The 25,748-nt window shown below is 41.2% G+C and overlaps 4 protein-coding genes across 6 annotated transcripts; 2 read left to right on the top strand and 2 right to left on the bottom strand.

Annotated features, from left to right (window-relative positions):
- Positions 1 to 1,125: 1,125 nt before the first annotated feature.
- Positions 1,126 to 8,486, top strand: pyroxd1 (pyridine nucleotide-disulphide oxidoreductase domain 1). Of its 2 annotated transcripts, none has more exons than XM_061251130.1 (12): positions 1,126 to 1,456; positions 1,820 to 1,900; positions 2,247 to 2,366; positions 4,532 to 4,660; positions 4,842 to 4,915; positions 5,150 to 5,322; positions 5,797 to 5,897; positions 6,224 to 6,332; positions 6,549 to 6,661; positions 6,745 to 6,867; positions 7,367 to 7,504; positions 7,922 to 8,486. In XM_061251130.1, exons 1-12 carry the CDS (start codon positions 1,379 to 1,381, stop codon positions 8,168 to 8,170), a joined length of 1,488 nt encoding a protein of 495 aa, XP_061107114.1. In that variant the 5' UTR covers positions 1,126 to 1,378; the 3' UTR covers positions 8,171 to 8,486. The 2 variants fall into 2 exon arrangements, with proteins under 2 accessions (XP_061107114.1, XP_061107117.1); XM_061251133.1 differs by having other exon boundaries at positions 1,832 to 1,900.
- LOC133134494 (uncharacterized) lies at positions 8,376 to 9,695 on the bottom strand. The gene is made up of 2 exons (XM_061250695.1): positions 9,663 to 9,695; positions 8,376 to 9,324 (listed from the first exon to the last, which is right to left on the bottom strand). Exons 1-2 carry the CDS (start codon positions 9,693 to 9,695, stop codon positions 8,680 to 8,682), a joined length of 678 nt encoding a protein of 225 aa, XP_061106679.1. The 3' UTR covers positions 8,376 to 8,679.
- Positions 9,185 to 19,382, bottom strand: LOC133134762 (ATP-dependent DNA helicase Q1-like). The gene is made up of 16 exons (XM_061251129.1): positions 18,821 to 19,382; positions 17,634 to 17,714; positions 17,260 to 17,475; positions 16,754 to 16,933; positions 16,513 to 16,619; positions 16,173 to 16,371; positions 15,096 to 15,262; positions 14,450 to 14,531; positions 13,896 to 14,044; positions 13,316 to 13,433; positions 13,020 to 13,158; positions 12,592 to 12,683; positions 12,225 to 12,444; positions 11,948 to 12,077; positions 9,739 to 9,874; positions 9,185 to 9,324 (listed from the first exon to the last, which is right to left on the bottom strand). The coding sequence occupies exons 2-15, from the start codon at positions 17,653 to 17,655 to the stop codon at positions 9,764 to 9,766; spliced, it is 1,932 nt and encodes a 643-aa protein (XP_061107113.1). The 5' UTR covers positions 17,656 to 17,714; positions 18,821 to 19,382; the 3' UTR covers positions 9,185 to 9,324; positions 9,739 to 9,763.
- golt1ba (golgi transport 1Ba) lies at positions 18,967 to 24,993 on the top strand. Of its 2 annotated transcripts, XM_061251135.1 has the most exons (6): positions 18,967 to 19,711; positions 21,153 to 21,244; positions 21,411 to 21,589; positions 23,201 to 23,282; positions 23,481 to 23,515; positions 24,118 to 24,993. In XM_061251135.1, exons 1-5 carry the CDS (start codon positions 19,687 to 19,689, stop codon positions 23,487 to 23,489), a joined length of 387 nt encoding a protein of 128 aa, XP_061107119.1. In that variant the 5' UTR covers positions 18,967 to 19,686; the 3' UTR covers positions 23,490 to 23,515; positions 24,118 to 24,993. The 2 variants fall into 2 exon arrangements, with proteins under 2 accessions (XP_061107119.1, XP_061107118.1); XM_061251134.1 differs by lacking the exon at positions 23,481 to 23,515.
- The last annotated feature ends 755 nt before the right edge of the window (positions 24,994 to 25,748 follow it).

Raw genomic sequence — 25,748 nt, forward strand, 5'->3', positions numbered from 1 at the left:
AGTCCTAATGGCCAACATGTGACCTCTGTGTGTTCTCAAACCCCCATCTACCACTAAACACTTTGCTACTAATAACCAACTTACCTCTGTGTTTGACTAACCCTTTTCCTCTTATTGAATCCTGGCTCTACCCTCATTAGATCAGCTGGAATGAATGACAGTGTTACATAATTTAATAATCTCTAACTATGTTTCACGGTAAAATTTAGTACAGTTTTCTATGATCTTGTATAATTGTTTGCTATTTTCCTGTTGTTGTGCTGCTTTGACTGGGTACTGAACTGAGGAGGCAAAAGGATAAAAAATATTTTTTATTAAAAAATGTATTTCCATGGGTCAAGGGCAGAAATGGACATAGCACATTTGCATTCAATCTAAGGGGCTGAAATTGAAACTGTCAGGGCAATGATAATGTAGCATTGTTTGTGTGAAATATTGCTAAGTCCTCTGCCACTGATGGAGAAGCTGGAAAATATTTTTTATTTCTCTGTGAATTTTTTCAATGTGTTTTTTGCCTGTGCCTTCTATTTATATAACCAGTGATACATGTTGACATCATTGAATGGGCTTGAGTAGAACAGACGGTTGATTGGACCCTGCAGTAGGAACAAATAAAGACAACAGTGCTGAGCTGGAAAAAGAATTGTGTTGTTATTTGCTTTCAAATTCTGGAGAGTTGTGGCAGGAACCATTTGACCTGACATGTATTGCCTTTGGGTCCATTCAAAGGAGGCTTCTGTCTTGGTGTTAGAGAACCAAAAAACTTGTTTATTACATTTCAAATTATTAGTCAACAGCAATTGTTTGTTTATTTATGTATTCAATCATATAGTCAACTGTTTATTTATTCATGTATTTCAAATTTGACACAAAAAAATATATATGCATATTTATATAAGTCACAAGGAGCTAGAATCCCAGAATTGTCCACTTTCTATTATTAGAAGAACAGTCAAGATTACTCTTGTGTGTTAAGCATACATAACATTTTTTTTTATTTTTATTCAATTTACAAACTTTGATTTCTTCAAAACAAAGTCTAAGGACAGGGTTTCACAATCGCCGTATCTATTTTGTTGCCTGAAAGCTTTTGGTTGAAGTTTGACCCTTACCGTGTACCGTATTCACATGATCTTTATTTCAGGAACAGTGGTAACAGTGCCTTCATAGATAATTTCAGACACTGGCGCAGATTGGAATTCAAAGTCTGATGTAATTGCTAGTAATGGTGGCTATATCTGCAATTTCTTGGCCGGAAAAATTAACAGCAGATCAGCGTTCCACTTCTTTTTCTCTTATTTCCGAGTATCTGTGCACGCACAGAGTAGAGGGGTAGCTACCTGAATTATCTGGGCTGTAAGGGTTAGCTAGCTAAGTGATGGCAAATAAAACCGCAAAGAGTTGCAAGTTTGTGGTGGTTGGCGGTGGAATTGCCGGTGTTTCCTGTACTGAACAGGTGAGATGAAAAAATAAAAATAAATAACACCGAAGCCTCTGGTGTGACAATTGTAGCCTACTGTAACATGTTAGTGACGTGCTATATGTATACACACATGGCAATGTACACACGTTGACATTTCAGTTAGCTAGCTTGAAACGTACATTTTCGTTTCTCTGTTAAATCTATCTACGAGTAGGCTACGATTTTAAAACATATGCCATTTGCGACGTCTTCTGAAACATTAACGGGGTTTGTTATTTATGTTACCTACCTTAAGTTATGTCTTTGCTGAAGTCAGGAGAAGTGCTAAGGCGTCTGTAGAGAAACGGCATTGTATGCACATTGATGGAAGTTGCGCGTCTGATTACTTTTTTACAGCTTGCTTCACAGTTTCCATCCGAAAAAATTGTGCTTCTGACTGCTGCCCCTTTGATAAAGGCCGTGACCAACTTCAAAAAGGTAAAGCACAGTATGGGTTACACATGAAACATTCCTGCTGTTCACAAAGCATAACATTAAATAAATTATGTATTATTAATGTGTGTTGGGTTTCGTTTTAACAACAAGAGATAGACAGTTGAGCTAAAGGTAATGAAGCTGAAGGCTTTTAAAGGTTTGGAACTCCTACCCTAAGTTGTTCTTGCATATATCTAGTTGTGTAAGTTGTAATTGTATTAAAAGAAACTGAATGTCATTTGCCAAGAAGTAACCACACTAATGTTGAATTAATTAAAATGTTTGTCAGTCTACTTTTAATGTAAGGAAATGCAGTGAAAGTAAATTGTGCACTTATTACACTTAAAAGGTTTCAAAGACACTGGAGAACTTCGATGTGGAAGAGCAGCCCTGCAGCATTATCGAGAGAAAGTATCCAAATGTGAAAGTGATCCAGTCAGAAGTGAAACAGCTTCAAGCAAAGGAACATGTGAGTTCATCAGCTCTCACACGGTGTGCTGTGCATAATCTGGGTTTAAGGGATGACTGTGTTAGATTCTGTGAATAAGAGAGGGGTTCTGGGTAAAATAATCAGAGAGGGCACCACTCTGCCTCTCAACCTTACACAGTCAAATGTACGTCATAACTCCATGGTAATTAGGTTCATTAAACTAATGGGGTTCTAAAATCAGCAGTGCAATACTGTCATAATTATGTTCTGTGTAAAGTAGTACTGTGCAGTTTAGTGTCTTGCTAATGCTTGGGAGTAATGATGTTCTGTCATTTGGCTAAGTGTGGAGTGTTACTGTGGGCCAGATCATTGTTTATACTGGAGAGGGGGCTATGGAATCTGGATTCTGGCAATTCTGCAGATGACTGACGCAATGTGTCTGAACCCTCTTGGTAATGTAGAGCTGAAGTGTAGTGAGTCATAATGCTGTCTAATAGTGTTCTAGAGCTGTCCTGCAGTGGGTCTGTAGAACAGTGCAGTGGTATAAGTATTTTTCATGAGTAGTTCAGTAAATCTGGTTCTCTTTATTCAGGAGGGGGGCTATTCAGACATGAAATACGAAGCCAACATAATTCCAAAGTCAGTTTAATTCCAAAAATGTGCACTGTGGCACTTTAAGCTAATTCAGAGTGTGGTGCTTATTTTTTGTGCAATTGAGGGGGTACTTGGGGAGCTAGGTATGCACTCCTGTAGATCATTCTATAAAGCTTAAGGTGAAATGTTTTTTCATAAATAAGTTTTATTTATTGTTGTTTTCATGTTTTTCAGCTTTTAGGTTACAACTCTTAGGCCAGATTTCACAGACTAAATTTAGTCCTGGACAAAAATTAGTTTTGTATGGAGAATCTCCATTAAAAATGTAATTTAGTCTTGGACAAGGCTCAATCTGTGTTTGCAACCAGCCCTTAATTAAATCCTTTATTAAATAGTTGAGTTTGAGTTTGATGATTAAAATGTAATTTCTGTTTAGAAGATTCAGATACTAGGCAGGCAGTTAAGTGGAATTTCAGCAATATTTTTTCCCTGGAAGTGTGCTTAACTTGAGCAAATTAACTTTTTCCAGCTTGCCCAAGGAAGCACCTCCAAATATTGAAGATAAGCAAGTGCGCAATTTGTGTCTGAGTACCTGCTTAGAAAAAACATGCCTAACTTACTAACTTGCTAATCAGCCAAGTCTGAATAGGGCCCTAGATTTATGTCTTAAGCTGTAACATTAAAACCCTACCAATACTGCCATCTTGTGGAAACATTTGCAGATATTCTTCCTTAGAAACAGCCCAGAGGTTTGAATTAACAATGTTACACATAATACAGACATCTTAATATCTATATTTAATTTTCATGTTCTATAGTTCCATCTGGATTTATTCTCCCTACATCAAGTGTCATTTCTCTTGATTTCTTCCAGTTTTGTCCTCCATGTTTTCATCCTAATCCCTCCCACCTATTTTAATTGGGGGGTGGAGGTAACTCCTAAATCCTTTCCCTAACAACAGTTCTTGAACCGTAGTTACTGTAGGCATGTGAAACAGTGGTTAATGGAATAGTCAGCTGGTAATGGGTCAGTCTGATGATAGTGATGATTAGCCCCACAGAGATACACATAGTTTTTAAAGGCCCACACACATCAGCATTCTCTTCCTGTATCTAAAATTCCCACAAAATGTTTGCAGAGCAGTGACATTTAAAAAAAAGTTCCTAACCCCTGCGCCTCATGCGGTCAGCTAGTTTTAACATGTGCGGTGGCAAAAGTGTAGCTTAAGTGGAAAGAATACAATAGTGAAGGAGAGGAAGAAGGATCAAGGAGCAAAATAGCTGGTAAATAACTAACAACTAACTAATACTTTAGAAGATCAACAGGGTTCACAAAAGGTTGTCCAAAGGGTTTTGGCTCAGAGGCAGGTACGTGGGCTCAGAGGTTTATATTTAGCAACATCACCCGATAATTATGCAAAAACATACGTCGTGGGAAAATCGTTTTACAAACAGCTTGGAAAAATAGCAGTTTGATCCTAAAATATGCATACTTCTACCGAAATTGAATTTTTTAAACTTGAATCAGTATGGATACAAACCAAAAGCTTGAGGATGATATGAAAATGATATGAAAAGCTCAAAAACCCTGAAGGTGTTTGTTTTCGCAGAAGCTGCTGACGGAGAATGGGAAGGAGCTCCATTATGAGAAGCTGTGTCTCTGTAGTGGAGGCAAACCAAAGCTCTTCATACACGACAGCCCCCATGTGCTGGGGATTCGAGACACCGACAGCGCACAGGTACATCTTTACCTCAACAACAGTAACAACTCATTTACAAGTAAGAAGTCAATTTAACTCTGTGTACTCTCAAGGAACTCCTATAATTGCGCAACTCCCCAAGTGTCCATCCACGTTCATTTAATTCTCTTTATTAATAATGGTTATATTGTGCACCCTATTCATTGCATTTTGTTTGCAGGAGCTTCAGAAGCGATTATCGAAGGCAAAGAGAATAGTTGTTATCGGGAATGGAGGAATTGCCTTGGAGCTGGTGTGAGTGTAACATCTTGACCTGTGTTCAGACTGCCGATATGTAATTTTGTATGTAGGTGTGAGACCTGCAAGAGATGTGTAATGTGCTTCTGTTTGTGGACATGTTTGTATAAGTGTCTGGCTGGGCATGTACAGGGAGTGTGTATGTATTGTGGGTACAGATGATGTGTATTTAGCATGTGTATATATTGTGGGTACAGGTGATGTGTATTTAGCGTGTGTTTGTCTCTGCAGGTATGAGGTGGAGGGCTGTGAGGTGGTTTGGGCGGTGAAGGACAAGGCCATTGGAAATACCTTTTTCGACGCTGGTGCGGCGCAGTTCCTCATCCCCTCCATGGGCGCAGACAAGCCTGAGAGAGCCACGACCTGCAAGAGGGCCCGCTACACCACCGACAGGGCCGCACCTGGTGAAGACTCACATACACTACTGCACACGCAAACCACATAAACCACCAACCACTGTAACCATAGAGGCTTGGACCCATACGGACACATTCTCTACTGTAGATCCATGTACTGTACACATCCACTCTGTAGATACAGTCCATACACCCTTCCTGCAAGTTTAGACCACATACACACCCCATCTGTAAGTATATCCTCCCATATACAGTATCACTAGAATGTAGATGCACAACTTTCTGTAAGTATATAGTCACACCGAAACACACTTTAGCTGTAGGTGTAGATCCACAGCATAAACTTACATATACACAGAATATACAAATCTCTAGGCCTCTGGATGTACATACACCAGAGCAGATGTATAACTCCATTCACACACTGTTCTAGACTCATGTGTGCTGTGGACAGTTGTGAATCACATTGTTTCTGACTGGGTTGTAAGGCAGTCTCACATTGTATCCTGTGTTTGTTGTCAGAGTGTGATGAACCGAACCGTAACCCTGGTTCAGCAGAGAAACTGGGCAGTGCCCTGGGGCCAGACTGGCATGAGGGGATTGAACTGAGAGGAACACAAGAGGTGTGTATGCGTTTGTGTGGGCTTGCAGGCGTGCAAGGGAGGGGAAAAATGGATTGAACCCACTTGCTGAGGTCATTTGCTATAGGTCTTTACAGTATGTACCTTTCTTTGTATGCGAACAGTGAAATGAATGAAGTTAAATGCATGTTATTATTGACCTAGCAGTGGAACTCTGCTTAATGGAAAAGCCCTCACATTGTGACAGAGGTGCTGGGGGAGTGGTCATCCTGTGAAGGTGCTACCTTTCCTTCATACCAGCTGCGTAGTTTTGAGTAGTTTAGGTCATGTGATAATGATAACGTGTTGCATCGTGTGGCCGTGTACAGATGTCCCACAGAGTCCACGTGGAGTATCAGTGTGAGGTCCTGAAGGTCTATTCGGCTGAGGACTTCCTGAGCTCTCCGCAGCGTAGCCCAGATCCCTCCTCAGATCCAGGTGAGCATTGCACAGCTGAGACGGGGTGAGGTGAGGGTAAAAGCAGGCAGGTGACTTAAGAGGCTGACGGGTGATAATGGAGGGCTAGGGTACGAGGTCAGAGAAAAGTAGAGCTAAAGGTACGAGAGATGCAGGGTTGGGTAGAGAGAAAGATGAAAGGAGTTGAATGTTTATGGGAAATCTCAGTGGTAATCATCTCTTCCTGCTTTTTCCTAGGGCTCTGGCCAGTGTACATACAGCTAACCAATGGCAAAACCTATGGCTGCGATTTCATAGTCAGCGCTACTGGGGTCACGCCAAACACTGAACCGTTTCTCCAAGGAAACAACGTAAGAATTCACATTTCCCAGACTGAAGGAATGGCTATGTGGTGGTGCTGCAACAGGCCACAGCTGTACTTTCTTCCGTTCAGTTTACAGTGGCGGAGGACTCTGGCCTCAATGTGGACGACCACATGCGGACCTCGGAACCAGACGTGTATGCAGCTGGGGATGTGTGCACTGCATGCTGGGAGCCCAGTCCTATGTGGCAGCAGGTGCAGTAACCTCTATCGGCACCCTCAAACCTGTACTTAATGATAGGAGCATGAGTGTGGATTAAAGGCATCCTCTAGTATGGCTTCTTACTGTATATCATTGTACACACACAGTCTCTCATCGGTAATGTGATGTGTACATCCATCACAACGTTGGATGATTCAGAAATCAATTTTATTTAAATGTCCTTTTAAAGCAAAAAATAAATTAAAGATTGGACTCTTCACCAATATGCTGATATTTAGGACCATTCATGGTTAGAAACTATACCAAATAAACATTTAATTATCAAACATGGTAGCTAAAGTTATTACAAGACTTGGTTTAAATGTTGAAATGGTAAACAATCAACACTCCTACTACACTATCTCCAAAGGAATTTGTGCATTTTTATGAGTGTCTGTGTACTTCTCCCTGTCATGGAACATAACAGAACATGAGCCTGGTCTTGAACAGTATAATGTAGTCTCAGGGTGCAGTGTGTTCTCCCTCTCACAGATGCGACTGTGGACCCAAGCCCGGCAGATGGGCTGGTTTGCAGCGCGGTGCATAGGCGCAGACCTCCTGGATGAGCCTATTGAGTTGGACTTCTGCTTTGAGCTGTTCTCTCACATTACCAAATTCTTTAACTACAAGGTGCGGGACTTGTTTGCCCAGACAAATCTCAACATAGTGATCATGGACAGTCTACTGTGACAGAAGTTGCATTATTTTGTCCAAATCTCTTTAGTTATTCCGGTAGTTACTTCTTGGTCTGAACATGAATATAGTCTGTTCTGATAGTTAAAATGTGTGGCTATGTACTATATTGAGGGTACTTTTTGTGTATAAGTAGGCTGAATTGAGACTGATATACGCATGCCCACAGAGCCCAGAATTTGAATTGCAATGTGTCCAATTTTCTTTTCTGCAAGGCCCTTAACCCCTCATTTTTCTGTGGGGGGGGGCTTTGGATAAAAGCTTCAGCTAAATAATACATTATTATAAAAAATACTGTCCACATGTAGCGATCACTGTGATTGAGGTGCGCGTGTTGTACCTGCTGCTTTGCAGGTGGTGCTGTTGGGGAAGTTCAATGCACAGGGCCTGGGACAGGATCATGAGCTTCTCATACGCTGCACCAAGGGGGAAGAGTATGTGAAGGTGGTGCTGAGGCAGGGGCGGATGGTGGGGGCCGTGCTGATCGGAGAGACCAACCTGGAGGAGACCTTTGAGAACCTTATGCTCAACCAGATGGACCTGTCCGCCTATGGAGAGGAGCTTCTCAATCCCAACATCGACATTGAGGACTACTTTGACTGAGCTAGCGTCTGTCAGCTGCCTGTCTTTCCAGGCGGTTTCTGCTGCCAGCTTTTCAGTCATGAGAGTGCTGGCAAAGTTGAGTCATTTGGTGCACTTTGAAAACATTGCTCGTTTGGGCAATTGTATGATGATAGTTTTATGCCTTCCTAATCCCATATCTAGTTATAGCTGTCTGTAAATAAAGGGTAATCATTTAGTGAATGTGTAATTTATTACATTTTTAATTTACTCTGTAAAACAGTGAAACAAGATATCAGATTGAAAATAAGGGATATTACTCAAAGGAGAAATAAAAAGACTAACAGAGTGCAACATGGTTGACAGTAATTATGAAAATCATTAACACAGACAGGCAATTAAAGACAACATTGCAGTGGTTCAAATACTCAATACAGAACATTTCCTTCAAGAGTTCCGAAGCAGTATTGTGGCTTGAGGGGGGGAGGAGGAGGAGGAGGAGGAGGAGGAACGGGAACGGGAACAAAAACAAAAACGTAATGAGTTGGCAGTCATCTCCGGATAAGTTTTCTCCTGGTGCTGACTCTCATCCAGAAGCTGCGCACTGACCTGGTGAATGATGATCTCGAGGGCAGCCGCAGGCTTTTCAAAGGCCCTCGGCTGCAAGTCAGGACCCCCGAGTCAGAGTCCTTTAGGCATTCATGGGAAATGTAGTTGATTCTCTGAAGCTGCTTGCTGTAGTAGCTGCGCAAGTCACTCAGCTCCTCCACAGCAGCTGCAGAAATGATGGAAACCTCAGAGGGAGCGCTAACTAGTGCCGATTCCCCATGAACAGGGGTCTTATAAGCACTGCATTTAGCCTCGGTAGGGTTCTGCTTTCGTCTCTTTTTGGGTGTTGACTTTCGTTTTTCATCGGCTTTGAAAGGAGAGATGTCAGGAGGCGGCGGAACTTGGTTGGCGCTTTCTGAAACCTGGTTGTCCTTTACCACAGAACTGACCTCCACGTCCACCTCTATGGTAGCAAGCTGGAGATGTGGCTGCGGTGTGGGGTCTTCCTCAGCCTGGCCCTCAGCTTTGCTCTGGATGTTGTCGTGTTTTCTGGATTGATTCTGCTGATTCTTGGATATCTTGGTAAATTTGCTCTCTCTGGTGAAGGTGGGCACCCCCACCTGTGTGACTTCAGCCAAACTGTTGTCCTGCGAAGAAAACGATTATGAGAAACCCCCGATAGACAGTGGCCATGATTTACCCGCAGAAATGCAGTGGCGTTAGTGATCTCTGAAATGGGGCGAGGTTAGTGCTCATAAGCCTGATAAGGAACGAGGCATGCTCTGTCATGCACCTCCCACCATGCAGGTGATTAGACGACCATAAGCACCACACCAGGTTAGTATGCAGCATATGAATGGATATGCACAAACAAAAGCATGCTTCAATAACTCTTAACAGGCTTTGATATTTCTTTAAAAAATGAACAGTATTCCTGATCCCCTGCTAAGCATTTCTCTACATTGTTTCGGCAAGCACTCAATACTCTGGGCAAGAAGGCTGATGTCCTGCATTGCATGCTGAGATGCAAAGGGTTGTTAAGAATAGTAATTGAACTGTACTTTTCAGTTCTTCTTGTGGATGAAATTAGTGAACCTCCTTCTTTTTCTTGGCAACGGGGTGAGTGCCTCCCGCCTTGTCACCAGACCTTTTCCCTCCTTTGGTCTGTGCACTATTCCCACTGCTGGACATCTTTACCTGTTGGTCATTAATAGCATGAACTGTGAAAGGGGGCACTGAACACTGGAGAAAGTAGAAATGGATTACTACACATTTATTTTAGCACAGTTGATTCAAACGCAGGTTTTTAGGGCCAGGGAATAGATTTGATGCGTTTTCCGTTTGGCTTGTTTATCGAGGTCTTATCTTAACCCTAACCTCTTAACAACCTACTTTGGGTCAGGGTATGATACCAAAACAAGTATTTTTTCTTAAATATGAACAACAGAAATAAGCTTTAAACAGTTAGTTAATATGACAAGCCTGCAAATTCATAGCATGGGCACTACCGTGCCATGCAAAGCTGCTTCCTACTTTCCCAGTTTAAATTCTTCATCCACTTCATCTGTGCAAACACTAGTTGGTAGGGATGTGGGGCAACAGCTGTTATACTTTGATTGATGCCTTTCAACCAGAAACGTACTGAGAAACCAGGCTTAATTACTGCATCCAGTTAAGCAGCATATAGTTTCATTTAGACTCTGATACCCAAACCTTCAGCGGATACCAGTGAATTGGAGGCTACTGAGATGGGAAGGAGATTTGGGGGCAGGTCCTGTAGATTACTTGTAAGAGCATTTGTATTGAGGTGGACAGCTCCTTCCTATTCTATACATACATTTGCAAGTGCTTGCACACATTGCATGATTCCTCCAAACCAATTTCCTTCTACTCCTGCTGAAATTATTGCCTGACTTGAAAGTATAACTAATAACTTCTGACAAGTTCACTTCACTGGGACAGGTTGTACCTTTTAGTGTTACTTTTGACCACCACTGAGTGGAACTTTATGTGTAATAGCCAGTGAAGCTACTGAGATGGCAAAATATTAAATAAATTCCACCTCAGGCCATTTCACTGTTGTTAATGCAATGTTTTCTGATCTCGGAATTTCTTGTTTAGTCAGTAAAATAATCCCTGGTATAAACAAGTATAAAAACGTTTTGTTTTTTTTTGTTTGCCCCTGGCAACCTTCAAAAACTGCAACAATCATCACAGCCTCTGCCCATGACTGTAGGACACTGCTGTTACAGGAATTTCAGCAATTTTATCGTAGCTAAATCTGAATCAGAATTCATCGTGCACATTTTGGTTTTCATTTTGAGTGCAGAGTGCTGACGATTACACTGCTGTGATAAGATTTAATTTGTGATTCTGTTAGTAAATGGACAGTGTATGATTTCGCTAGTGACACACTGAATCTAATGTGTGAAGAAAAAAAATTATTTGGCACAAAAATGTAAATAGAAAAACAGCAAGGACCTACCTTGAAGAGTTACTCGGGGTATTTTTCATACCATGTATGAGAAATACAGGTAGAAACTGGTGCAGATAGAGATCAGGTGACAGAAAGAGGTAGAAGCTGATACAGGTTGAGTTCAGGAAGTGTAATCAGGAAGAGATGGTATCAAAATCATATAAAATGATATTTTAAAACTTCTAATTTATATAGCAGACATGTAACTACCGGCTGCCATTACAGATGTCACCTAAACAACCAAGTGACTTTTGAATCTGGTTTTGATTTTGTTGACTGCATATAAAAATGATATGTGTAACAGAAATTTCAAATACTTTTAATAAAACAATTCTAATAACAGAAGGCTGAAAGATAAAAAATAAAGGCCAGAGGTAAGGTATAGAAACAGAGGAGAGCTACAGGGAGAGATGGATATGTAATCAGTATCATGGATGAGTAAAGAAACAATGTGTTCTACAGCTAGTTAAGAGCTAAAGGCACATACAGTGACTTTCAACCAGTCAACAGGGACTTGCAGCTGGCTACCGGCATGCAATTGCTTAAAGGAAAAGGGGTCCATAAGATGTACATCCAGGCTACAGGAAATTACAATACCTTCAGCCAGGCTTACAGGGATACCAAGCCCACAAGGACTTGCAGTGCCTTAAAGTTGGTCTGAATGGACCCAGTATGACGAGGTCACATGAACATATAACTCCAAAGTCAGAGTATGTGCACTTACAGCCGTGTACCTTGGACTAACGGAGGACCGGGTCGGCGGGACCAATTAGATCGTTTATTGACTGACTTACAGAATCGCTGCTGGGAGAGTTTCTTTTCATCTTCAGGGTGATGGTGTGTTTGTCATCCTTTAGAAGCGCAGCCTTTTGACCCAGCTTCATATAGAAGAAGGTGTTGTAGGGGGTGAAGCTAAAGTCCTCACTTTTAGAGAAAGAAAGTGATGTTATTTGAGCAGTAGAATTGTACATTCTTTCCCTCAGTCTATCCTGAAATTGTGACTGACATTCAATGGGATAAATGGTATGTGAGATGCAGTGGTAGTTTGGGTGAGGAAAGGGCAGTAGGTACCTGAAGTACCCCTGCAGTAGGAGGTGAGTGAGGATGGCTTCCACCTCCAGACGGGACAGGGACGTGGCCTGTACGTTCTTGCGTTGTCTGGCGGAACTGTTTTTCCCCATCCAGGTGTCAGTCAGCTTCAATGGGGTCACCTTCTCGTTCTTGGACGCAGCCGCCTCAACAATCTGCACTGCTTCACGAGCGTGCTTGGTGATATCCACAGTGATGTAGTCTGTTTATAATCACAGTGGCAAATCTGAGGTGCGTTTGTGGACCATATTTGTTAATAAATCACTACCTCCAGCCCGAGCCTGACCAATTTGTCTAAGAATTGCTTCGTAATCATGGATTTTGAGGGTTCGGGACTGTGTGGCCTCACCATTGCCATGTCGACAGATGTCACACATCTGGTTGCAACCCTCATCATCCCAGACCTCATCAAAATGCCTCGCCATGACTGTACGTCGGCACCTGTGGAGTGATGGTGAAATAAGCAGGTGAGTGAGCTGTCCTCACGCAGTGCTTCTATAAAAGGGAAAGATTCACTCTTTCAGTCAGCTCAAGACTCAAGTACTATGAGATACAATGCTGCTGCAGTATCCAAAAGGAGCATGTTCCTCATTTACTGCTTTTACATACCACTGGATGTCATTTGATGCTGGTTACTCCATTCTAAGCATCGAAATCTCATTCTTTCTTAATGATTTAAGGAACTTGTTATTCCCCATACGTAATACATTTTAAAAAGGGATCTTTCCTCAGCAGTCCGCACCTCCTACATTCGTATCTTCTCTGAAAGTACTGTACCTGTCCAAATTCTGGCAGTAGGCCACCATCTGCATGAGCTTCAGCTGGCCAACGTTCTCCATGACAACCATGGTACTGACTCTAAAGATGTCCGCAAAACCGAAGTACAGGATGCAGTCCGCAGGTTTGTCATCCCTCCCTGATTACATAAGGAAATGTCACACTGAAAGCAAATTTAATTTAGCCCATGAAATGTATTAAAAGCCTGTGCAGCAACTGCATCTGCAGGGTTCGGTGCATACAGTACATGCAATGGGTACATAAAATGGTCCGCTCAGATAAAATATAGATCGTACCTGCGCGGCCACTCTCCTGGTAGTAGTTCTCCATAGACTTGCTGAGAGAGTGATGAATAACAAATCGGACGTCATTCTTGTTGATTCCCATCCCAAACGCTACAGTCGCCACCACCACCTACAATCATACGGCCCAATAACTACAGTATCTACATGCTCACTTTCTTGTCCATTGCACCTTATCATTTCAGGGCTTTTCTTGGCATGAAAAGGGTTGTGGTGCCCCCTACCCCGGGGCTAGCGCTTCATCCCACATTGCATTGAACCATTTCCCCTTTTTTCTGCCGAGTGGGCAGCCATAAAATTGGCACTTCACGATGTTCACTTCAGATTGTTTTTAGCAAATGGCACATTTCAGGGATCTGAGCGTACATGGTCTGAATCTTGTGAGTACATGGTCCTTGTTCTCTATGCTGTTCTGAAAGTTCCCCAGCATCCCATGCAACTCCCTCACATGCAAACCTCTTGCCAAAAACACCAACATCAAATATCTCCATCCACATATCATTCAATTATTATAAACGGTTCCTCCCAGAAGCCTGCCCTCCACACACTCCCGGGACATCTTGTGTAGAGTCACCTGAATCTTGTTGGCGGTCCACTGGTGGTGCACTCGGGTCTTGTCAGCGAATTCCATGTTGGCGTGATATGGTTGGGCCACGATGCCCTTCTTTTGCAGGGCAGCCGACACAGCCTCCGCATCCTTTTGTGAAAACACATAAATAATTCCTGCAAAAAAACATCAACATTTCATTCCTTTATTCTGCCCTGCTTTAAAACAACAGAAAACACACTATGCATGTGCATTCACATTAAAACAGCCTTGGAAAAACTCTATGAGACTTCTGCCATTAGAAGGATTCAGTGAATCCATAAATCCTCTCTTCTCCAATTTGCAATTTACTTCTGTAAAGAATGCTATACAAAATAGCATTTTTTTTAATTAATTTGATGAATAAATCTATTCACACATAATGCGGTGTCCAGTCTAGAATTGTATGTCCCCATTACAGGAGAATCAGATTAGAGATTCAACCATTTGAACTTACTTGCCCTCTTTTTTTGTTCACAAACATCCACCTGCACCATCTACCTCTCACACATGCATGTACTCTCCCATACACACACACCTACCGGACTGATCCTTGTATTTCTCCAAGATCAATTTTGCAATGTCCTCCATTGCACATTCAGAATTGTTGTCTTTGATCCGAACCTTGTGCAAATGGGAAAACCTCAATCACAAACAATCTGTAGCAAAATAAAGGCTGAACCCCAGCGCAATTTGTGCAAATACAATACTATACAAATAAAACATCACTCATTAGTAAAAGCATCAAAGAGGACTTGGACCGGGACTAGACCTGAAGCCAAATAACTCCTACTGGGAAGATAACATCATGAGCATGACCTAACAGCAAATTAAATTACGTTACATTACATTACAGGCATTTGGCAGACGCTCGTATCCAAAGCAAAATACAACAAAGTACATAACCAGGGACAAGTGCGCTGAAGGACCCTAAAAGGAAGTACAGTTCCAGGTTCTCGGAATGAACTTGAACCTTGTAGATTAATCTGATGAGACAAACTGAAAACGAAAGTAGCGATAAAACAGACTTGGCAAAAACAACGCAAGTAATAAAAGTTTAAAGTAAAGTAAAAGTATACACTAATGCAGAAACTACAATGAACAGCTTATATAGTCAAACGAAAGTGTAATGATAAAACCATCTTGGCAAACACTAATTTAATAGCGTTTGACTGTTGCGACACCCACCTGGTAGTAGAGGTTGGGTCGGTTGAAGGAGGAAGTGAGAGTGAGGGCATCAGGGACACACAGGATCTTTTGGCAGTCCTTCAGGACACTGCTGGTGGCAGTGGCAGTAAGCCCAATGAGGGGGACCTTGGGAAACTGCCTCTTCAGGATCCCCAGCAGCTTGTAGTCTTCAGCAGGAAGAGAGATGGGGCGTCAACTCTGAACACCACTAATGTGCTAACAAGAGGTACTCATCCGTTCTGTGCTAATGAAACCCTCAGGGGTTTCGGTTCTGGGCTAATGAGGTCCATCAGATCTGAACTAATGACACACCTGCACCAGTTCAGCAATAATAATTCCCTAAGGATTTCCATGCTCATTAAACTTTCACCAAATACGCACAAATATCACACAGGCCATGTAATGTACTAATAAAGAGCCTTGTTACCAATTCTGATAGCCTGAGCAGGTGCTGTGCTAGAGCGGAATAGTCACCAGGCCCACGGGATTGATAGTATGAGCACATCTGCACAAACGCAACATTCAGGGCAGCAGCGATCAAATTATATGACTGTAACCAGGATAAGGACCATTATCCAGCATACAGTGTGCATGTAAACATCGTTATTGCCATTGTACAGGCACTCTCATCAGAGGTATGGCTTTACCTGCAAGAATATTAACGCAATATCTTGAGATCTGACTGTCTTGAGTCTCAAATCTATTATTCTGTAGTAAAAGAATGCATTGACATCCAGTAAATGTAGAATAATCCTGTTTGTCAGATATGACAGACACTACAGTACAAAAAAAAAAAAAAACTTCATTATTACTGAAGCTACAAAATAAAATGAATCCATTTGAAAACAATAGAATGTCCATAATTCAGAAGCAAAATTTGATTAATTTGCTTGTTCCCTCTATGGGCCTCCACATTTATCCATTCGAAACAAGTATTTAAATAGTGGGGTCAGCACGGGTACTTTGAATCAGTTAATTCTCTATTGCCCAGTTAAACTAAATAGATCTGCAATAACAAAAGCATTAAAAGGCCAGTAGTATTGCGAGACTGAGTCAGTCTGTACTAATGAGACTCACCCGGTCTGAAGTCATGGCCCCACTGGCTGCAGCAGTGAACCTCATCTACAGCAATGCGATCCAATGTCCCTGCATTGTTCGCTTTTTCCAGCCGGGACATCAGCATTTTGCTCTTGGCTATTTTCTCTGGAGTCACATACAGGAGTTTATAATACGGCTTCGACTCCGTCATACCAGCCATGACCCATTTGGCATGCTCCTGTATTTAGGGTTGGAAGGTTGTATGTAGATGGAAGATGTTTAGTCACTCTCGACATATACACATGTACATTTGCTGCAAAATGAATTATTTTAATAAAGAATGAGGAGTTTAGAGAAAGAGGGATGCTGAGATGTGTACCTTGGTGCTGGAGGCATTGAGAGAGGCTGCAGAGACACCAACAGTCTTCAGGTACATTAGCTGATCCTCCATCAGGGAAACCAGAGGAGCAATGACCAACGTAAAACCTGGGAAATTGGAAGTTAACAGGATACATACATATCTAAAAAGCCATTGTTTTCAGCAAATCAATATGGAGTTTCTACATGTGCTGTAGATAATATGGACAGTTGCTGGGGAGTGCTTGACAGTGAGGCAATACCCTTAGAGCAGACAGCAGGCAGCTGATAGCACAGGCTCTTTCCACGGCCAGTGGGCATCACCAGAAAGACGTCTCGCCCAGACATGGTGAGGTTGATGGACAGCTGCTGCAGTGGCCGGAACTTGCGAAGCTGAAACGCAGCCGACAGCTGCCCCTTCACATCCTTGGACCATGGGAAATCTGCAATAAAGAGTGCACACTCAGGGTGAAAGATATGGATATACAGTGAGGGTGTGCACAATGCAGAGAGTGTATTCTATGTCGAAATACATTGTATACCTCATTAACAATGGACTTTAACACTGTTTTTTTTTTTTTGGTCTCATTTGTGCACTTTGATCATCTCTATTTAATATGCCACTGTGGCACGTTTATTTTCTCTTGTCAAATGGCTGTTCTTATCTTGCCATTTACTCATATGATTGAAAATTTCTTAGTTTAACCTACTTATTTTTGTTCTTCTTTAATGATATTTTTGTGTGAGTGTGTATGTGTGTGTGCGTTACCTGTGCCCTCATAGCGCTGCAGGTCCTGCTTGGTGCTGCCCGATTTGGAGGGCTGGTTAGAACTTGAGGGACGGGCTGAATCGCAGGCTTGCTCCACCCTCCTCAGTAAGCGTTTCCTCCTGGAGTTCAGATTGGTCTGCCTCTCCAGCAGCTCCGCAATCTGCAGCTCCACCACCTCCAGCTCTGCCTCCACAGAGTCAAGTTCCACCTGCACTTCTGCAGAGATGCAGCAGCAACGTTCAGGCGCTGCTCAAGAACACTGCCACTCTCCTTCATTTACCTTGTATTACCAACATCGACAACTTTTGTTTATAATGGACGTTTTCTGTTGTACACAAGACATCTTTGAATGGTCAAATATTTCTAAGACCTACCGTTAGCATTGTCTCCGTCCATTTCACAGGATAAGCCACAAGGTGATCTCCCTGGGTACTCTAATTGGCTTCTTTATATCTCTGATGGCAAACAAACATTCCAGGACAGCATGTAAACACAGGTACATGTGAGCCACATTCATACAACCAGAAAAGCAACTCTTTTGCTCACAAACCATACACCAAACGGACTTAGACTAAATTGCTTCTGCAGTTGGGTACATAAAAGAATTCCTCAGAGCAGATAGAATCCCTGGAGACTCAACCCTTTATCTGAAATCTCAAGATAAGAGTACTGAATTTAGCAGGGGTAATAAATGTAAACAATACCTGGGCACTCCTTTGTACTGCAGATCTCTTGTACAATTACCGTACAGCACTCCAATGTTTAGGATGTGCATTCTATACGGTATAGGGGCAAAATTATCACAATTTTCTAATGCGTATAAAATATCAACCCCAGATTACATCAAGTAAAAAGGGATGCTTTTTAACAAATTAACAAATTAACAAAAATCTAACAAATTCCCATAATAATCATAGATCACTTGCGCGCACACACGAACATTATTGTACAAATCCAGCTCACTGCTACATTTAGTCTTAACATTCGTGCTAAACAAACAAAATAAATGCATGTGTACCTTTTCTCGAGTTTGAAATACAAGGGTAAAATACCTTGAGCTTGTTCAATTCAAGTGTGATACTGGTGGACCACTTCAATTAAGGGCTGTTCCTTTTTTGGTAATGTTACAGGCTAACCGATAATATACCAGTTACCGGAATGTACGTCCCGAATTATTTTATTAATTGTTAATTCATAATTCATAATCAGGCCCGAACCTCTTCCAAGTTCGGCCTAATAATTAATATCAATTAAGACACAAGGTCCACAATCTCAGAACAATCTTGGTAACTTTAGGTTATATTATCATATGCTCTAGATGGAAAACCCCGTTTTTACACACAACGTGTAGCCCGCATGTTCAACTGAATTAAAAATAGTTGACATCTAGCTTTTACCTAGCTTTTATACGAAACTATCTTTAGTCTTAGCAAACACATATCGCTGGTTATACATAGCAAACTATCTAGCTACATCAGTAAAGAGCAAAATTAATCAAGTAGTGTTAAGTACTTATATTGGTAATATTACAGTAACGTTAACGAATAGCTGCGAAACTCACTGTTCATCACCATCAAACCTCTTCGTTTGTTTCACTTTAGTCCTCTCAACGGTTGCTACCTTGCTGATTCCGAACCAACTCTCACAGAGGACCAATCATAGTGCGGATTAGTCAAACTGAAACTGATAGTGCAGTTCTGTGGGCAGTGCAGTTGGCAGTATGGATTCCTTCTATGGGAACTTATCGGTGGTACATGAAGCTAAATCATGGATGCTGCCGTGTTTGACCCTCCAGAACATGCGCACTGGGTACCTAAACGTGAAGGGATGAATAAAGAATAAATAAAAATAAATCATATATCCATTCTTCTGTGCTGCTCAGAAAAAAATCGTCTCTGGAGAGGACTTAGTTCAGTTTGCAGACATTTTAGAATTTCAATTTTGCGTGGTTAAATTTATAGTTGGGACTTGCTTTTTGGCACCAGAAGCTAATAAACTACGACAAGGGGAGCAACCATACAGTCTATTGTTGCTGTCTGATCACAGACTGTATAAAATATCTGATACAGTTTCGTGGAAGTAGCAGTTCTGTGAGGAAGCGCTCAATTTCTTCTTCTTCTTCTACATTCCACATTCAGCCTGACAAATCTACATTGCTGCCATCTACTGGACCGGATAGCATTATTCACTGGGCGTGAAGTTAGCGTAGACTCTCTGACGTAGAGTTCAGTGCGTGCATTCGACGCCTTTCGCTGATTGGATTACAGCACAGAATCTCTGTCGGAGGACCAATGAGTATGTGCAGTCGTGGTTCCGGAAGACGTGGCGATTACTGCAGAAGTTGCTAGCTAGTCAGCTAGCAGAAGCGTCAACAGGCAGGATCATTTTAAAGAAAGTTATAAGTGGAGCATTTAAGCCAGCGCAAAAATGATCTCTCTAACGGATTCACAGAGTAAGATGAAACCACTTTCACGTGTTTATCGAGTTAACTGACATCAGCCATTCCTTGATGTCGCGTGCTGTATTACAATATCGACATCAAGATCAGCAGCTGAATGAATGATTAGTTCTGATCGTTAGTAGTAGCCTTAAGACGTTGATGGGCCTGTCGGTTTCATACTCCCTACCTCACCAGTTATTCTTGTTTGTTGTTGATTTATGATGGCAGCTAGTGTAGTGTAAGTTAGTTTGCTGACGTTAGCCGTGTGGTTTTACTTTCCTTTGGGGACACATATAGAGCTAGCCTCCGGGCATTAGTTTATAAGCTAGGATGGGCAGAGAAGATCACAGTTGAACGAAGGTTTCGCTCACGTTCGGCATTATGCCTCTCTATGTCATTTTGCTAGGTAGTTCTGTTCACTGAAAAATATGCCACTTTGCCTGTCAAAATATTGTTGCTTTGACATAGCGACGTCACTAGCTGCACTCGAGTCACGTAAAATAAACGAGAACTCTATGTTAGTCAATGCGTATTCACCAATGCAATAGTTATGTATTGATAATACACAGTAGGTAGTGTTCTGTAATCGCCATTTGGGCCATTGAATGCCAACTCCAGGTGGTTGCACTACAGCACACCTTTTTTTTTTTTTTCTGTATGTTGTTAGATAATGATGAAGTATAGAACTCAATACTTAAAATAGGGGTAGTAGCACCTTTTTCCACTAGGGGCCAAGTTTCTCCAAAAGTAAACATATTTTAGTGTGATTTTATTTGTAAATGAGTAATCTGAGGGCACTTTCTCATTGTGTAAAGATAAGCATGTTACTAATAACAGGGTTGAAGATATGACCCCCCGAAATTGGTCCCCTTTGGGCCAAATATCTCTGAAACATTGTTTTGTGAGACCACGTGAATTCTACATGCAGAATTACGTAGAAATTATTGCTATGTACAAAGATTTCGGACTTTTACTTACAAAGTTATGATCTCTAAAAATACAATTTCATGCCGTGATGTGTTTTTCAGCATGACACCTGGCAAAATGACACCTTTATTTAACAAAATCCAAACGGTGCTGTGGATTTTGTGCATTTACAGTTTGTGATAAGAAATTATAACAGTTATTTGTCCTGAAAAAGTTGTTATTTCGGGAATTCGCAACGTTAAATGGAGTTCATTATTTGAAATGTTTTGAGATCACCAGAAGTGTTGAGCAGGTGATTGCATTTGCACATTGATGCTTACATGCACAGAGATTCTGTTGCTGACTAAAAACTAAAGAAAAATATGTATTAACAGAAATGCATCGACAAGAGGCCTAAGTATGTGGTAGTAGAATGTGGCAGCATTAAGTAATGTGAAGGTATATGCCTATGCCAGTAAGTCATACAGGAGTCAAAATGGATACATAGATACATAGTTTAATTTAATCTGTCTGTTTTTGCCATCAGAAATTGGAATGGGATTAACAGGCTTTGGAGTGTTTTTCCTATTCTTTGGAATGATCCTGTTTTTTGACAAGGCACTCCTTGCCATGGGAAATGTAAGTACTTAATTTTGTTTTCAGTGATCCTGACCATTGGCAAAGTGAACATTGATTCCTGACACGGTTTCCCTTCCTTTCTCTCTCTGTGCTTCTTTGTGGATGGATGAATGTTATCATGCATACTATGTGCATGTCTGCCTGTACGTATTATATGTGTGTATAGATCTTGTTTGTGGCTGGCCTGTCATTTGTCATCGGGTTGGAGCGGACCTTCAGGTTCTTCTTCCAGAAACACAAAATGAAGGCTACGGGCTTCTTCCTGGGGGGCATATTTGTGGTGCTGATTGGTTGGCCCGTGGTTGGGATGGTCCTGGAGATTTATGGATTCTTCCTCTTATTCAGGTGAGTTGAACCTGGGAAGAGCAAAGCATCATGGGTAGATGAGATGGTCTAGTGGGGTATATGGATGGCATGATCATCTTTTTACAAGGTTTTATTAGTTTGTTATTTCAGTACAGCTTAAGGACATTTTTGGATGGCGAATATATGTACACCATTATGAATTTGGAACTTTCATAATAGAGTATACATAAAAAAGACTGTTGAATGTTATGTTTGAGAATTTTAGTTGAATAAAACAACATTTGATCACAAAAATAATAATAGAGTTGCTATACCTGCATTATCATACTGAAGAAAGGAAAATTAAGCTAACTTAAAGGTCATGTTTTAACCCCCACCATGTAATCAGCAGTATGAATTAATGGTGCCTGACCATGAAAGACCCAACACCAGCATCTGTAGACCCTTATTGCCAAATGGCTAAATCTAATTGGGGAAGAACTGATCAGAGATCTGGTTCTTAATGGAAGTGTTATAATTTGACCAGCAGGGGGCAGTCTAGTCTTTGACAGAGTAGAAAATCAATGCCTCAGTACAATATCAAAAAGCCATACTGTAGGGATGCCTTTTGGATGAAGCTTGAAACCAAGAACTTAATTAATGTGGTTAAGCAAGAGTAAATGGTAAATGGAGAGTATGGGGTTATGCAACATCAACATGAATTTATTAGCATCCAAGGTAACCTTGCTTCTAAACCACAGTTTATATGACGAGTGATCTGCTGCACAATGGCTGCAGTGCATTGCCTCTTCACTTGGTGAAATTCATTAGATAAATAGAGCTCATTATTGTTATAATAGATCTACCAACAATTTAAGTAGACATACAAAAAACAAACAACCCAGGAGGCTAGTGGAACATATCCATTTTCAGTGTCACATAACTCACAAGTTCATTAACGCAGCAAAATTATTCAGTTGTGAATAATGTTTTTACAAAATTAAAATTACATTTTGATTTAAAGGATAAGGTGGAATAGCTCCTGTGAAATGAACTACTGTGGCTAGCACAGTGTGAGTGTTTTGAACAGAATCAGTAGTGTAATACCTTGATCATGGTTGTTTTTGTTTTATCAGTGATGTCTCCTCGTGTATGTCATGTACACAAAATATAAGGTAGTGTTATGGGGTAGGTTGGCTGTAAGTTTGGAACTGGCAGGTAGGGCAGCAGTGTCGTATAAATATTAGGTCAAGAGAACAGTTGATATTGTTAATTAAGCTTCCTACTGATGCTTCTGAACTCTACACTAGTGTGGTTTGTGCTTCATTACTCTGTGCACACAAATGAGTGTTCAGATGTGCAATCAGGTAGAAGCAAAAATAGTTGGTAAATTGTTTAGGCTGTACATTTAGTCTGGCATAGGACATTGTGCGCATATACATGACCATTAACTTCAGTTCATGATTCTCATTTAAAAAAATATTCAGTCCTATAACCAACCTTCTGCCTTCTGCTGCGTCACTAAAGAGACCTGATTCCTTATCATCATTCGCTGTACATTTTAGTGTTCACTCCTGTCTTTTGGCCTTGCAGTATCTGTCTTGTGACTGTCTTTCACCTCTGTTCCCACCTCTCCTCTCACTGCTCTTCCATGCCATCCTCCTGTTTCAGGGGCTTCTTCCCAGTGATCGTAGGCTTCATCAGGAGGATTCCTATCCTGGGGTCCTTGCTAAATCTCCCAGGAATTAGTGGGGTAAGTGTCCCGACTAACTACCCAGGCACTACTGAGGGTATACAACCTCCCTAACCTTTATCTGGCCCAGGACAGCAGACCAGGCCTCAGGGGCTTGTTCCTCTTTGCCCCAGCTCTGTCCCACACTGCCTGCTGCCTGCTGTTGTGTTACAGCACCACTGTCTTTGAGCTGACTGTGTTTCTGTCGTTTCTTTAAAGCCTTCCTAAGGCTGTGAAGACCATCTGCAGGCATGGTCAGTCGCTGTTTGTTTCTCCCAAGGTCATTACATGAGTCTTAGGTTTTCCCTCATTGATCTGCGTGTATACAGAAGTCATGACATAAGACAAAATGTTGAGAATTATGCATTCAGAGCCTTGTGCTTCTCTTTTGATTATAAAAACAGTGTCTGCAAAACAATGGGAGAAACCTTTGACTAAGTCTCGCTTATACAACATTTTCACCCTAAAAGAGTAATTATTCTTTAACAGATCTTTATCAGATCTCTCTCGCTATCGTTCTTTCTCTTCTCTTCTTCCTACCCCTCTGTCACACTAGTTTCTCCATGTTGTTCATCTGCTACGCAAAATGCTCAGACCTCAGTAATAGAAAAATGACTTGTTCTCTTTCGGGCTTCAGCTGATATATTTTAGGCCATAAAGTAGCAAGGTGAGAGCAAGTGTTTTTTATTGTGTCTTAAAGAAAGGGCAATCATGTATCATACTGTCATCCTGGTATTTCTCTTGTTTTAATATGTGTTATGATACTTAGCCGTGCATGATATTTTTTTATTTGGTTGACTGTAGTTACAAGGTCACCACTGTGACTAATCCTGTTTCTTTCTTCTTTATATTTCAGTTTGTGGATAAAGTTGGAGAGAGCAACAACATGGTATAACAGTGACAAGTTTTTATTTATTAATGTTTTTATTTTGAAGATCATTTCATTCGTATTTTTTTTTTTTACAAAACTGGTAAAATATTCCCCAAAGTTGAGGTTACATCATCCGATCAGGAGAATACTGATCATTTTTCAAATTGAGAGGGCAATTACATTTTTTTATATTTTTTTTGTCTATGTCGCTGTTCAATTACTTCTGTAGCGTGGGCAAGTCGCCACGCCCAGTTACCATGGAACACTGTTACTAAGAGACTTACCTGAAGGACAAAATGTGTCCTATGAGGTTCCATAAGTGGCCTCTCCGCATTGCCCTCCATATCATTGGAGGACCAGGAGCTGTATGAATGTGACAAACCACGTTGGTTCTTCAACAGACATCAGGATTTCTGTGGAATGTACCAAGAATCACAATAGCTTCTGAGCTATGGGACATGTCGGGATTGTTACAGCAGTCATTCTCCTCTTCTGTTTTGTGCCTCTGTCTCTCCTTTCCTTTGGAGACAATTTTAGTTGTGGAATAAATCCCTGACTGCACACACCTCGGTATGAACTCAGTTCCCAACCTTTTGATGATATACTTTTTTTTAACCAACCATTTTTTTAATATGGCAACTGGAATGAACTCCGTTCCACTTCACCCTGCTCAGCAGAACCAAATAATGCACAAGCACTTACTGTATGTACAACGAGCGCAAATGCAGGTATTGCAGTATGTGGGTTTAACTGAATCAAACTTTTTATCTGTGTCAAAGTATTTAAAGATAACGCAAAAGCAGCCTTTGTTTTTTGTGCAACTTTTGTAAATACATGTTTGAAATAAAAAAGTGAAATGTGTTTTTCGTAAGACTGTCATAACAGAAAACGCTGGCATAGAATATTTTCTGTGCTAGTGGCGACACAAAGGCTGAAGAGTTCCGTATTGAGCTTAATTGTTTCATGATTGGTCTCATTCCTTTACATCCGTGAGCAAGTTGAACCAGAAGGTTTACACACAAGTTTTTCAACCTTTAACTAAAAAGACAGCTAGACAGCAGGCGAGAATGTAGTTTCTGCTGAACAGTAGCCTTAGGCCGTCTTGTGTTTCTTCATTATCTTCGGTCTTACTTTGTGTCACAAACTGTCAGAATTAATCTAAATGAATTCAAACTTAGGGGACATACATACTGACTTCTTGAATAGCCTAAATGCACCCTTCTGTCTGTCACATGAAGACACCCCAACTATGCTTTGCCAGTTGATGGACCAAAAACATTCTTGCCGATTCCCCTGGAGGTGGCGGACATAGAGCACTGGAGTGCGGCCTCAGCCAATGCAGAATAGACCTGGGGCTGTGGCCTGAATTATACACAGTGGAGCCCAGGGTGAGGATTGCTTTTGTAGGGCCCAGTTTGTTGGATATGGGCATTTACTGTGGACCAACATACTTGGTCTGAATTAAGTTATTTTAGTTAGAACCTAACAAAATACAAAAAGCTCATTTAAATTTAATTTTTGATTTAAATAAAGATTTGCCCAATCTCATATCTAAAGAACTTGTGTAGTTTTTGAGCTTAGGGAAATGCATAAATGACCCAAGGTTTCTTTATTTG

This window comes from Conger conger, chromosome 8, assembly GCF_963514075.1.
Source record: "Conger conger chromosome 8, fConCon1.1, whole genome shotgun sequence".
Classification (NCBI taxonomy): domain Eukaryota; kingdom Metazoa; phylum Chordata; class Actinopteri; order Anguilliformes; family Congridae; genus Conger; species Conger conger.